The sequence below is a fragment of the Canis aureus genome, chromosome 25, assembly GCF_053574225.1.
Source record: "Canis aureus isolate CA01 chromosome 25, VMU_Caureus_v.1.0, whole genome shotgun sequence".
NCBI lineage: Eukaryota > Metazoa > Chordata > Mammalia > Carnivora > Canidae > Canis > Canis aureus.
In genome coordinates, this window is record NC_135635.1 from 13,508,591 (window position 1) to 13,523,700 (window position 15,110).

At 34.6% G+C, this 15,110-nt stretch overlaps 1 protein-coding gene across 1 annotated transcript in view; it reads right to left on the reverse strand.

The window, feature by feature from the left end:
* The window catches only part of LOC144297741 (mucin-19-like), a 60,790-nt gene extending 49,362 nt beyond the window's left edge, over window positions 1-11,428 (reverse strand). Inside the window, exons 1-4 of the mRNA XM_077871915.1 lie at window positions 11,281-11,428; window positions 9,045-9,077; window positions 5,782-5,808; window positions 2,518-2,538 (exon numbers count right to left, since the gene is read on the reverse strand). Coding sequence (XP_077728041.1) covers window positions 2,518-2,538; window positions 5,782-5,808; window positions 9,045-9,077; window positions 11,281-11,332 — 133 coding nt within the window. The 5' untranslated portion in view covers window positions 11,333-11,428. The remainder of the gene's footprint in view (window positions 1-2,517; window positions 2,539-5,781; window positions 5,809-9,044; window positions 9,078-11,280) is intronic.
* Window positions 11,429-15,110: the final 3,682 nt, after the last annotated feature.

The window sequence follows — 15,110 nt, forward strand, 5'->3', positions numbered from 1 at the left end:
GAATTCCTGAGTCACTAATATAAGAACCAAAGCTCATGGATTTACCGACAAACTCCTTTCTGTTTTTCCTCTTGCCACCAATTTTCACCTCTTTAAGATAACTTGCTCTGACACAAAAATAGCAAGATTTACTGTACTTTACTGACTCTAACTTCTTTCACTGACTTTAATTTCTAAATAGAAAATACTATTTATCCACACTTTTGTAAGTTATTTTTTCTGGAATTCTTTTTCAAGAAAACTAGTTGAAATATGAGTAACAAAATTTTAAAAATTAGTACCACAAAAGTACAGAAACATGAGAATCAATTTTTTTCTGTTCCTTGTGACAAAACTTGGGAATAAGAGAGTTTAAGTAGCTTTCCCAAAGTCCATGGAAGGTTAGCAGGAAAGACTGGAGATAGAAACTGGGTGTCTTCCTTCATTCAAATTCCTTCACAAAAGAATGAAATCTAATTGCCTCTTCACTAGAATGTTCAACTTGCTGATTTCTGTTGAATATAACACAGATCTTTTAAGAATCAAATATTATTTAAAAATCATTTCCACAAGTTCATCTAACTCTAAATCTGTATTGGTAAAAGCAATGCCATCTTCCCTGCTTTGCTAAATGGTTGATTTTTTTCTGTCAAAAGCAGAAACTAAGGAACAACTTAGAATACCTGTTTCACTGGGAGGAGAATCAGAGCCAGCTAATCTACTTACTGCATTCACATTAAATCCATTTTGGCCAGATGGACCCCTACCAATGTCATTTTGATTTGAAGCAGTGCCACCAAATTCAATACCACAAGATATACTTTTGGCAAAACCACTTGCTAAATTGGTTTTCTCTGCCATACAAAAATATAATCATTATCAGGAAAAAAGGTGCATTCATACATAATGTACAAGATATTATTCAATAAACATTGCTTAAACTGGGCCTACATTATCATTTCAAAACATCGCTCTCCTCCCCTCTATATATCTTTCCATATATAATTCCATACAGTGTAATCAGGGGGTGTGCATGGCAACCGATTTACCATGAGGTTTGAGAATTCCATGAGAAAACTAAAGCATTGGGGCCATTTAAGGTAAATTTCACTATGTTCTTTAGAACATGAGCAAACAACACCTCAGTATTATAAACAAGAGCAAATGTATCTGTACTAACTTGTTAGGCATACTGAGTTTCTCAGTCCCAAAAATCGATGACTGGACAGACAGGACACTTGTGTCCTTCCTGAAGATAGTTCAACTCTACCCCTAAATCCCAAAATGTTTCTCCCTTTTCAGTTATCATCCTTTGGACTCAAATATTAAATTTCAATATAAAATATTGAAGTTATCTTCCTTACTGGATCTCCTTCTTGTCTATTTTGGCACAGGTATGAACTATAGAGATTGTGGGGACCACACAAGTAAAGTAAAAGTAGGCCACTTGGGAGAAGTATGTAGAACTGGGGAGAACATGCCTCATCTAAAGAAAATTGATTTTTTTTTCAAATAAAATCAAACATCAGTCTACAAACTGTTTAGGAACTGTGTTTTATAATATTATTCATAAAGCTGAGCATGCAGTTTAAAGACAGAATCTCAGTATAGAAAATAAGTTGTGGTTGGAGATAAAATGTGAGCCAAATTTGAATCAAATTTGGGAAAAGGAAGCATTTTAATTAAATACCATAAAAATTATTGATCACTATAAGATTATCACCAAGAAGAAAGATAGCATAAGAACGCTAAAACTATCAGAAAAAATAATGTAACTTAATGTAAACATCTTTGCCAAAATTCTCTAAAGACAAGAAGAATTCATCAGTCTCATTGGGCCTGGAATTAGTGACTCTCTATTCCCCACTATTACTATTAAGGCCATGTGCTGCAAATAATGCCAGGATTATCAGGTTATCCCAAATGAAACGAAGTACTTGTTTCCTAGGTAAGCGTTTTTCTCTAACAGTACCTGCTGGAGTGTCTTTTAACACTAAACTATCAGTATCTCGATGTTTCCTCGACCCATCTTCAGCCCCTCCAGGAGCATTAAATACAATGTTAGGGAGTGAACCAACCAGAGATTTCTTTCTTCTGTTTGGGTCACCAAAGTTCAGACTACTGAACAAAAAGCCACCTAATGTGAATAACAGAAGATCATAATTGAAAAAAGTATTGTTGGCACAAAATGGTGATTTGACTGTGACACTTAGAAAGCTGCATGTTATTTCCCTGTTATTCTGGAAGCCCTTGGAATGACATACATTGCTTATTGCCTTATTTGCCATATCCACACCTTTTTGTCATATTCTAAGACTTCAAGAAAGAGAGATGAATAGAGCTATGAAGCTTTCACCACCCTACACTAGAAATGCTTCTTATAAAGAGGGCAGAAACCTCCCCAGCTGTTTCCTTTTCATTGCTAAGCCCTGAGTTCCAGTGTCCAACATCCCCCCCATCAAAATATTCTGCTGTGTTGAATCCACACCATCCTTGGCTTATCCTTTATTTATAGCTGATAAAATTAAAATAACATACCTAATTGTCTTTTCTGTTGTCCTGTAAAGAAAAAACAATGAGAATATTTACTCATAAATTGCAGCATTCACTTCCTTCAAATCTTAGCTTAAGTATCATCTCAATGAGACACACTCTGGAAATTTAAAATTGCCATCCCCATTCTAACACTCCCAATTATCATTATATTTATTCCAGAGATTTTATCATCATGTAATATACCATGTTTACTACTTAGTGCTTTATTGTTTACTGCCTATCTGCTTCTTCTAGATTTTAAGCTCCATAAACTCAAGGTTTTTTACCTGTTCCATTTACTGAGGTACCACAGGTGTCTAGATATTAGATTTTAATATCTAAATATCTTAGTTTGATGTCAAAGTAGGGAGAAATAATACAGTATTAAGTAGTGGGAAATCAATGGATATTTGAGTCAAACTTATCTGGACTCCCAGACCTACCATCAGAATTGCCTTTAATAATCCCTCTCTAAAAAAAAAAAAAAAAAAAAAAAAAAAATTATTAATAATCCCTCTCTAGACTCAAGCAAGGTGGGGGGTTCCTACGCAGAACCACTCAAGTCCTGCTTTGGCCTTCTTCATGCCATGGCTCTCCTCAGAGGGCAAAGAATAAAGAGCAGTCAAGATACACTAACTCAAAGGCTGTGCCATCTTCCCTGCCCCACTGTAGACCATACTAAGTCCTCAAATCCCCATAGTTCCAAATCTGCTCTCAGGATATCCATAAGCATGCTTCCAAGATCATTTTCCCAAGGTTAAACCATATTGCAGCAATGAGAACCCCTAGACCTGGGGGTATGAACAGGAGGTGCTTCTCTGCAGGAGAAATAGATGATGTTGAGACAGTCAGGCAAGGATATTTCTGTATAGCTAGGGATGGAAAGAACAAGGGGACAGGGACATTGTCAAGGGCACCTCCCACCCTGTTCTCCCATTAAATTCCAGTAATCTAAAAATTCTGCATTAGAATCAGGCCTTCTCAGTGGTCACAAATATGCTTTTGTTAACTTGGGAGGAAAAATTATTTTAAATTTTGTTCCTTTATTTATACATGAGCTATTCTTGCTCCCAGCTATGCCCTTAGATATATTTAGTACTTCTGAAACAAAGTTTCTTTATCTATTAAATGGAGACTACATTAGTAAATGATAAAAAAAAAACATTATCCACCTTAATAGTGGTTATTAATTAAATGAAAGTATCAAATAAGATGAAATCACCTAGCACAGTATCTGGCACATACTGAGTATTCAGTAAGGAAGAACAGTATCTTTGAAGATATTTTATTTTCCTCACCCAACTTGTCACATGAAAATCATGCAGAATCTTTTTATTTCATCATTTAATTCAGAAGTATTCATTATACTTATACCTCTCCTGAGTTCAACCCCACGGATAAATCATTAGATCTCTCATTTTGTTAAACCAATGTTTCCTCTGAATTTATTCATTCTATTGTCAAAATGAATAGCCTGGTATCTTAGCCAATGTGCCATGTTTGTTTCTACTAACTAATTTGTCCCTTTTCTTTCATATGTAAAACTTACTCAGAAATATATTGCCATTAGAGTCACTAGCAGTAATGGCTGGTATGTGTTTTATATGTACCACATCTTAGATGTGTAACTGTATCTTACATGCCTTATCTCTTCAATCCTCACAATCCCCCCAAAAGTTGGTACTATTACTATTCCTCACTTATAGATAAGGAAACAGATATTTAAAAGAAGTTGAATAATTGCCTAAGGTCACATGGTAAAAGTTGCCAAGAAATCCTTTTTTCTCATGCAAAATGCATACTACCTTCACCTCATTTAAAGATAAATTGCTTATACAATGCTAAAGATTGAGTGTTTACTTCATACCACAGACTTCGTACCACAGAATGAAACAGAAAACAGAAATAGACATAACTCTGCTCCTCCACCTTCACTCTATAGAGAAAAACTGCTGGATGAGAGAGATTAATATGGATAAGCTACCTAGAAAGGAAGATTTTAAAGGTAATGGCAACAAACAAGTTACATTGTCTGAAATCAGTAAAATTGAAAACTATAAAAAAAATATCAAAAATATCAAAGAACAAGTCCTCTGGTGGCTTATGGATCCTTTTCTAAATATGTGAATCTTTGTCTCATTAAGGAATAAAGATTATGAGGGATACCACTGTTCTGGATTTTGGCCAGTTTTATGTTGGCTGGTTAAGTGGTTTGGTTGAAGCTTCTTGCTTGGCATTTTTATTCATCCAATGCAGCTCTAACCTTAGAGATCCTCAAGCCCCTCCTAAGTAATACCCATACCTGGAATGTTCCCTGAGAGACATAGGAAAAAACTCAATTACTCATAATTTCAGAAGACTTTCAGAGAACTATAGAATTTTAAATGTTCCCTTGCCTCACACAAACTTCTCAAATGAGGTCTTTTAGTTGAACACTCAAGACTCAAATGACCTAATTATTCAATTAACAGTCAGATTTTGTTCTCTTAGAAGGAAAGAAGCTCTTGCTTTATCATTATAGTAAAACCTAATGAGTCCTGTCCATAATGAAAATTTTGCCATCTTCATGAGACAACTGATCTGTTGCTTATTCTCAGTCTATATTTACCTCAAAGAACACATTTTCCAATTATATTTTACTGTCTTTAGGTTGTAGAAAGACACAGATATCTAAAATAACACATAAAAAACATACAAAAGCAATCTTGGGCTATTTTGATTGCTATATGCATTAGGCCAGAATAAAATTGAATCTATATTGATATTAGCAAAATTTCTCAGATTTAAGAAAAATTCCATAAAAGCAGTCTTGAGTTGCTGTGGCTTATTTCTTTTTTCATCTTGGTGGATAGGGAAACAAATAATGGTTAATATTCAGTGTTATTCAATTTTCTGAGGGAATCTGTAATAAAACTAACAGGACCTGGATCAATTTTAATTAAAACAGATCACTAAGAAATTAATCCTATAATACAAAATACTTATTTAAGAAAAGTGAATCCTTAAATTATATCCACATTTCTTTTACAAGTTTAAAAATTTTAGAAAAGCAAGTAACCACAGAATTTTCTATTTCAAATATTAACACCTTTAAAATGCTGATTAAATTTTTAAATACCTGGCCCAGAATATTCAAAAACCACATATTTGCTTGTAATAAGGAATATTTCATTTTAAATGTTTTAATGTTATTTTCAGGGGAGATATGCCTTCTCTCCAAATAAAAGCACTGTCACTTTATTGTTGTTTAATATAAAAGTAATTTACCTGATGTTCTTTCAGCTATTTTTTCACCTGAGGAAAAAATGGGAGAATTGCTATCATTAGTAGCTTATCAGACAGATTTGCCAACAAAAAGTGAATTTTGATTACAGCCATTTCTTGTCCTTGGAAGATATTCCCACAGAGATATGCTCATTGAATTCAATACTGAGGCATGAATATGGTAATTATTCATTGACCATGGTATATTTATACCTCTCCATGGTATATATATACCCTCATAAAAGAAAAAGACTTCATTGGTCCTCCAGACAGTTTAAAGTAACCCTAGATGCAGGAATTAGAACATAGCAAATAGTAATAATAATAATAATAATAATAATAATAATAATTCTTGGATAACTGAAAAGGTACAAAGCATTACTATTCTGTTAGTGAAATGCAGAAATTTTAGGTAAAAGATTTTTTCAAAAATATTGGATGAAACTAACTACTTAATTTGAATAAAATAGCTGCAATTTCTATTGTGCTGCTGGATACAAAATTAAACTACATGCTTACGTACAAGTAATTTAAGTATTATTATTGTTTACCCAGGTGAATTTTCTTCATATTTAAGTAAATAGTATGTAAATTTGCAAGCTTGTCAAAATTATACCTTTTACCTTTAAAATGGTAAAAGTATACTTAATAAGTACAGCTGAATCAACGTGCTAAGAGTAAGTACTTTATAACAAATGACAATTTACATATAAGCACATATATTAATTATATTTACAGATATAAACATTTTTATCAAGTATATAAAAGCATTGGTTTCCCTGAGAATTTTCTCAAGAATTATGTAAAATGAAACATTTAACAATTGCAATAGAATTTTGCAGAAAACTACACGTTGAAGGACACCTGGGTGGCTCAGTGGTTGAGCCTCTGCCTCAGGTTATGATCAGGTTATGATCCCGGGGTCCTGGAATCGAGTCCCACATCAGGCTCCCCACAGGGAGCCTGCTTCTCCCTCTGCCTATGTCTCTACCTCTCTCTTTGTGTATCTCTCATAAATAAATAAATAAAATCTTTAAAAAGAAAATCTACATGTTGATTACATATTCAAGAAAACTCAAAAAAAAAATTTGGGTAACATTTCCGTTTGGTACTTAATGGATCATAGATTGTGGATTTTTTTTAATGTTTCTCCATGCTCTATAATCTTCACAAATTTCCTAAACCCAACCCAAAAGTCAAAGCATATGGTCTGATACTAAGATAAACTTTCAGAAATTAGTGTCCTAAAAAATCCAGGACTTTGATGCCAAACCTATTCCAAAAACATAGGCATATATTAAGTAAAACAGGAAACAGAGCCAGTTGAAAGACAGTTTCCCATGTGTTCCAATAAACATATGAAAACCAAGTTGTATGTAATTACACATTCAAATACACATAACATATTTAGCCAGAGTCTAAGAAGGAATGGTTTGGAGACAATATAAATGCTTCTAAGGAAAAGTACACAGTAACATTCTCCATATAGGTTAAAAACCTGAAAAATTCTAATTATCTAAAATGTAGTTTGCAGTCAAAAGTTATTCTCAAATTGTCTTACAACAGAGATGTTACAAAACCCACCCAAGAACTTTACCCAACAGAAAAAAGTCTCTGAGGCTCCACTTAGGACACACAGTCTTATAACAGATACAAGACCAAAAGCAGTAAGTAAAAATTGGTAACTGGGTTACAGTTACCAGATGTAATCCTACCAGGATATACAGTTAAATGTTTAGTAGAAACAGAGGAGACAGAGAGGAAAATCAAAAGCAGAAACATAGAAACCATACTCTTTTGAGTAAGGTTCAACTATCTTACACACAGCATTAGATCCCAAGGCATGGCATGGCATGATATATAATATGATAATTGACATTCAGTTTTGTGTCCCCAGAAAAGATTAGACTATGTTCAGAAGTCCCTTGTCTCTCAGGTAAAAAGAATATCAGGCGCCTGGGTGGCTAAGCTGCTAAACGTCTGCCTTAAGCTCAGGTCATGGTCCCGGGATCAAGTCTCACACGGCTCCTGCTCCACAAGGAGCCTGTTTCTCTCTCTCTCTCTCTCTCTCTCTCTCTCTCTCTCTCTCTCTCTCTCGAATAAATAAATAATAATCTTTAAAAAACATATAGAATATCTGTAGTTCATAAATTTTACTTTGCAAAGGATTTGGGTTATTTTCATATAGAAAAATGTTATATGCAGGACAAAACAAGTCTCTAATCCCAAATTATATTGTTAATTCAAAACTAGTATGATTTGAGTATCTGTTCCATTGCAGCCACTGTTCTCAGGATTAAGAATACACAACAAACAGGATAGATCAAAATACTATCCTTGAGGAGTTTACATTCATATGGGATAGATGAGCAAGGAGTCATAGTAATTTATTCCCAAATCAATTGTGTACAAAATGTATCAATTTTCTGTATTCCACGTTGGCAAGAATGTAAATTGGTTCGCCTATCATAGAAAATAGTATGGAGGTTTTTCAAAAAATAAAAATAGAGTTACCATATGACCCACACATTCTACCTCTGGGTATATATCCAAAAGGACGTAAAATCACTATCTCAAAGAGATATCTGTTCCATGTTTGTTCCAGCATTATGCACAATAGCCAAGACATGGCAACAACCTAACTGTCTGTCAACACATGAATGGCTAAAGAAAGTGTGGTAATAGACACATGGGATACTATCCAACTATAATAAAAGAAAATTCTGCCATTTGGGACAACATGTATGGACCTTGAAGGCATTATGCTACGGGAAATAAGTCACACAGAGAAAGACAAATATTGTGTAATCTCATTTGTATGTAGAATTTAAAAACTTCAAACTCATGGAAACAAACTAAAATGGTGTTTGCCAGGGGTTGGAGGTTGGAGTAAATGGGGAGAGGTTGATCAAAGTTGATTCTAAGATGAATGAGTTCTGGGGATCTAGTGTATAGCACTGTGACTATAGGTAATAATACTGTATCATATACTTGACAGTTACTAAGAGAATAGATGTAAAAATTCTCACCACACACTCACACAAAGGTGATTATGTGTGATGATAGAAGTGTTGAACAACCATATTGGTCAGCGTTTCACAACATATACATGTATCAAATCATGTTGTATATCTTAAACTTATATAACGTTATATGTCAATTATATCTCAAAGCTGGAAAAACAAAATCCCTGTGTGCCAAAAGAAGTAGGCTCAGAATACACCTCGATATCTCAAAGTAAAGATTAACTTCTGAAAGATACACACCTGACTTTTTTTTGTAAAATAGGGCTTCCCCATCTATAAAAAAGGAAAAAAGTAACAATAATTAAGTCATTTTATATTTCTCTATAGCATGTTTTTTAAAACAATGAAAATAACATTCTTCTTGTTCCCATTCTTTTAAATTCAATCCAAGGAATCAACTTTTTATATATAAAAATTATTATTTTAAATACTAATTCATTAATTTGAGAGCTTTTTTTATATATAGATCTATGTAATGCATTTACCTATCAACAAACTCAGAATCAAAGTTTTCGGTGTCAACTTATTATTCAAAAAAATATATGGCTAAATAAATTAAATCCACAAATTTATATTAGCCGGTACTTTATATCTTTTTCATACTACTGAAACTTTTTACAGCTGTCAATCTGAAGTATATTTTCTGATTTAAATTTCATCTGGTTTTATTTTCCCCTAAACATTTCTGGTTAGTGTGTTCATAAGCAGTAAATTACACAAAAGACAAAACAAACAAAGGTAATCAATTGTATAGATTATACTCTACTACTGAGAAGATAGAATAATGTGGGAAAAAATAATCCTTGATTATATGTACCTATTTCACACCAGATCTGTATCTCATATTACTGAAGCTTTTCCCCACTTAGCCAGGGTTTTGTTTTTTCCTTTTCTTTTCTTTTCTTTTCTTTTCTTTCTTTCTTTTTTTTTTTTTTGGTACAGTTATGATTGCTAAACAGTATAATTTTTTCTTCTTATTGATTACATGAAGACGTCCTAAATTTCTGCCTTTACCAACTTGCAGTCCCCAAAGCTTTACCATTCTATAACCTACAGAAGATGAAAAGAATCTGTATTTGGAACTTAGAACTCATTGACTAAGGCATCTGGAATTTCTGCAGAGCATTTTTCCAGGTAGGTTTCTTATTTTTCAATATGGTCTTACTAATACATATAAACACTGCATTTTGTCAAAAGAATCACCAATCTGTGGAAATGCTATTGAAATATTCATAATCATTTTTAGAGTGATCAGGGATATTTAAGAATTTACTTTAGAAATACACTCCAATTCTCTGGTGAACTTAATATACTTTACTCAATACTTTTAAAACATTTTGTTGGGATATGATCTCACTTAACAAATGCTTTGAAAATACTGTGTTTTGTGCACTGTTATTTAAAAAATAATACATTTATGCAAGTAGAAACAAAGAATATAACACAGTGCTATTTAAAATTATGAAGGTCACCATTACTTGAAGTAATCATTTTCTAATGGTCTATTAGATGATTTCCCAGGTAGTTGAATTAAGGATTAAGGATAGAAATATTTTCTCTTATAACAAATATCATAGTCCTTCACATTCTGTCTTCTCATAGAAAAGCAAAATGCACTTCACTTCCCAAGTTAGAAAATAGATTTTAAATTTAGATATAAAAGGAATATTCTCCCTTTTGCTGACCTTTCTCCTTATGCTTAGATGTTACTGCTTTTCTGCCCTTTTAGAAATAGAACTAAAGAGAAAGTGATACATTTGTTTCTTTAGATTTTTTTCCCATTTCAATTTTTAATTAACAAAATTAATGAGGGACGCCTGGGTGTCTCAGCAGGTTGAGCGTCTGCCTTTGGCTCTGGGCGTGATCCAGGAGTTCCGGGATGGAGTCCCACCTCAGGCTCCCTGCATGGAGCCTGCTTCTCCCTCTGCCTGTGTCTCTGCCTCTCTATCTGTGTCTCTCATGAATAAATAAATAAAATCTTAAAAAAATTAATGATGTCTTAGTATTCAATTAATTTTAGAAATTAACTGACTTCATGAAATATCCAAGAAAGTTGTTAGTTTAAGAAATGTTTTCCCTACAAAAAAAAGTTTTGTGATAAGCCAGTCTTTTAATTGGTGATACTTTTAGGATTTGTGAAAATGGCAATTTACCAGTGTGGGTCTTTGGTGTAAATGCAGTTTTAAGTTCAAGATTGAGTTATTAAAAGATAAACTGTGATAAAAATATATAACTAAACACTATATGCATCTTGAGTAATCTGTTCACTAATATTTCCTTAAGAAGGCTTATTAAAGCTGAACAGGATGAAAATCTAGTTTTCTTAGTATCCTAGTATCCTTACTTTTTATCCTACTGAGATATAGGGAAGTTTTCTGATGGAGAAACATGTTTGAGGTAGAGAACACTAAACATTTAAACAAACATGGACACATGTCTATCAAATTTGAAATGATTCTTTAAATTAGTACCTTACCTTTGCAGAAGACACATAAGCCCACAACCAAATACAAAAAAATCAGCTTCATGGTGGTAATTTGGGACCTAGAAATGGGGACCAGTCATCCTGGAGGACTAGATCCATAAGGGACCCTCTCGCTGGAGTTTTTATACCCACTCTAACCACTGTATCTCATCATGGGCTAGGCGTGTTGATGAAAGAGCAAAGATAAATATCATAGCATGCCAAAGACGAAATCCGTTTCAAGTCAGTTTAGTGTCTTATTTGTGCCATCTTCTATCTTGGATCAAGTCCAGCTTATACCAAACCCAGAGCACACCTTCTTGCCACCCTGTGCAAACAGCAAAGGCAGGAACTAAAAGCCCCAAGATTAAAAACCAAATATGCCAATAATATACATTTGTCTGTATCCCATTAATCATTGCAAAAGTCTTCATACCTTAAGAAACTCAAATAGTGTGATTAAATATTGTAATATTGTCTCTCCCTTAACAACAAAACGTACTTTAAACATTAACCTACCTCGAAACAAAGAATTCTTTATTTATCAATATATTAGTAGGTATTTCCTTAGAAAAGTATATAATTATCACTTAGGCACAGGCATAAGTATAGCTGTAGATATACTAAGACACACAATGCACTATGGTTACTGTAATAGCTTTATTACTCACAAGGACACATGGCATTCCAATGATATACAGGCTTACGATGAACTTTATAATCTGATATATAATTGGAAGACATGAAAATGAGAAGGTCAGAAAAAGAATGTTTTAGAACAAAAATAAAATTAAATGGAAAATACCATCCATGAATTATAGATGTAGATATTCTGGGGTAGGGAGAGGAAGTTCAAGTCATGGTCTAAGAGAAGAGAGTCTGGTCTGTGCTGAGCAGGGCAGAGATAATCGGCTATGAAAGGTAGACCTGAAAACTAAAAGAGCCAACTCCATAGTTTAATGATGCAAAAACTATGGGTAGGCATCCTTTAACTTCCCCTTTATCTACTCATTCTCAACTAATCTGAAGGAAATAAATGATACCTGCCTTGTCAGAGGGCCTGACCAATACATTGTGAATGCTTTTACTCTTGTTCTTCTTGTCTCCATCAAATCTCCTTAGTCTGTTTGTTGATTCCTTAAATCATCTTGAAGGGGGACAGAATTTATCGGGTTTAAATATTTTAAATGTATTTTCCTGTTCAAGGTAATGCATTCCTTGAAGGCCATGCATTTTTTAAACTGACATCACTGAAAGTGTCTGAGTTTTCCTGGTGGGGCAGGGATTTGGAAAGGGGGCAAACAATAGACACAGGAGTACTGGGGAGGGGGCTCACCCCAAGAGCAAAGAAGGAGGTAACAGAGATTGGAGGGGATAAGACTGCCTTTACTGACTTTGTAGTTTTTCCAAAACCCATCTCTGATTGTCTCAGTACTTTGCAAATAAAGACTATATATTGAGGATTTTTCTCCAAAACAGAAAAAAAAAAGTTAGTTAAAAGGGAATATTGCCCTTTGAGACGTATGACTCATATAAACATGACTATTTACAATGGTCTTTTGTTTTTTCAATCATACATGACTTCATTGTGAAGGACATTTGGTCTTAGAGAGCCATTTCTCAGATTATCATTATGACATGATTGTTCTGCTATGTGTCAACAGTTGGCCTAGATATGTAGACCAGAATGAAACAAAGTTACATTGAGGCTTTGAGGAAATTAAAACTATATGCAAGATGGGAAATTTTCCACAAGCAGGGATCGGGTAAAATGCTTTGGAAGCTTGAAGGAAGGTAGCACTCTTATAGGTTACAAGAATCAGGAAAAATTTCATGGAGAGGGTAGTTCAAGGGCTGAACCTGGGAAAAGAAAGTAGATAAAACCTGGACATGCAGAATCAAGGAAGGATTCTAAATGGAAAATGCATTGTGAAAAAGTCAAATGCAATTTCAAGCATTCTAATGTCTTACCACCCGCTTCACTTTCTAGATCACTTGTTCTATTAGTGTGATTCCAAGAATCTATTGCCTCCACTGGGACCTAAAATTCATTGATTCTGCTGCATTCCATTCAGTCTTGCTCCCCTCTGCAATTCAGCTACTCTCTTACTTACTTGGTTTAAATTCTACAGTTAATTATTATCATTATTCCCTTGCATGAACCCTTCATTCCTTTTCTCTCTTAAGTCTATGACCCCAACTGGGCCCTAAAGATAGGCAATTATATTTCCTGCTCCATTTGCTTTCACACTCTTCATGCTTTCTCTTCTCTTCTCCAATATTCAGTGCCTCCTTTCCATCTTCCCTCTCAGGAAATGACCTTACTTCCAATTTGAGAAAATATAAGCTATCAAAAGAGAAACTCTATACGATCCCCTCCCCCAAAATCTCCATCTGCTGGTATCTGTACCCTTTGCTCTGCCTGCATTATTAATACACAAGAACTCTTTGTGCCACCATTTAAGGTCATTTGTGTACTGGATTCCATCCAAGAACATTAGAGCCAGTAATTTGTTCACCTGTGTCCATATTACCAAGGTTTCTTTCCTCTTTTGGATTTATTCCAACTGTATGAATACATGCAGTTATTTGTTCTTACTAAGAAAAATAAATGTAACAAAAAGTCAACTTTATGGTGACTGAATTGTATGTCAATAAAGCTGTTCATAAAAAAAAAAATGATAATTGCACTCACTTCCTTCCTGCTCCCTTCCCATTTCTCTACCCCCCTTAATGGCTAAACTTCACAAGCGTTCCTTGCGTTCACTGACTCCAGTCCTGATTTTTCATTCTCTTATGAACTTACTCAACACCCATTAAGTTCTCTCCATCAATGCACAGAATCAAGGACACAGGTGATCTTTTGTAAATCCAGTCAGTGGTCAGTTGTCAGCCCTCATTTTACGGACCTCTCAACATTCGACACATAGTTGATCAATTCTTCCTTCTTAGTACACTGTGACTCCTGCAATTTTCAGGTTTTCCTGTTTCATGTGCTGCTACCTCTTATTCTCTCCTCTGCTGACTCTTCCTCATCTCCAGCACCTCTTAACATAAGGGTCTTGACACTCAGTTTTGGATTTCTTCTTTTTTTCTAGACACTTCACACCTTTGGTGATTGTACCCAAGTTCTATGGATTTACATACCATTCAGATACTCATCACTTCCAGGTTCATATATCCAGCCCTGGAATATTCCCCTGCTTCCAAGCTTATTTTCCACATCTTCACCTCTATGTCTAATAGGCAACTAAACTCAGTGTGCCCCAAATAAAACTCTAAACCCACTCCTTCCACAAATGTACTTCTCCTAGTGTCTTTTTCCACTCCTTCCACAAATGTACTTCTCCTAGTGTCTTTTTAAACTTAGTTAATAGCAAATCTGTCTGGGTTACTTTACCCCCTAAAATTTATAGCCAATCTTGAATTTTCCTTTTCTTTTGCCACGCCTTCCACACACACTCTATCAGAAAATCCTATTGGTTCTCTATTTAAAATAAATCCAGAGTGAAACCTCTGCGCACCAACTCCTCTATGACCACCTGGTTCCCTTCATTTGGCCGCACTACCTCTGACCTAGATTACCACAGTGGACTTCTAGCAAGGCTCCTTTTTTATAGTCTCAGACATCAGCCAGAGCAGTCCTGTGCAAACTGACTCTTAACATTCATTTTTCTACTCAAAACCCTGCAGGAACCCCCATTTCACCAAATAAAACTAACATCTTTAATATGGTCCTCAAGGCCCTACTCCGTCAGCCCCAACTCTGATTTTACCTCCTGTCTGCTTGCTCTGTCTCTGCTCCAGCCTCAGAGGCCTTCCTGCTGTCACTGTTCCTCACC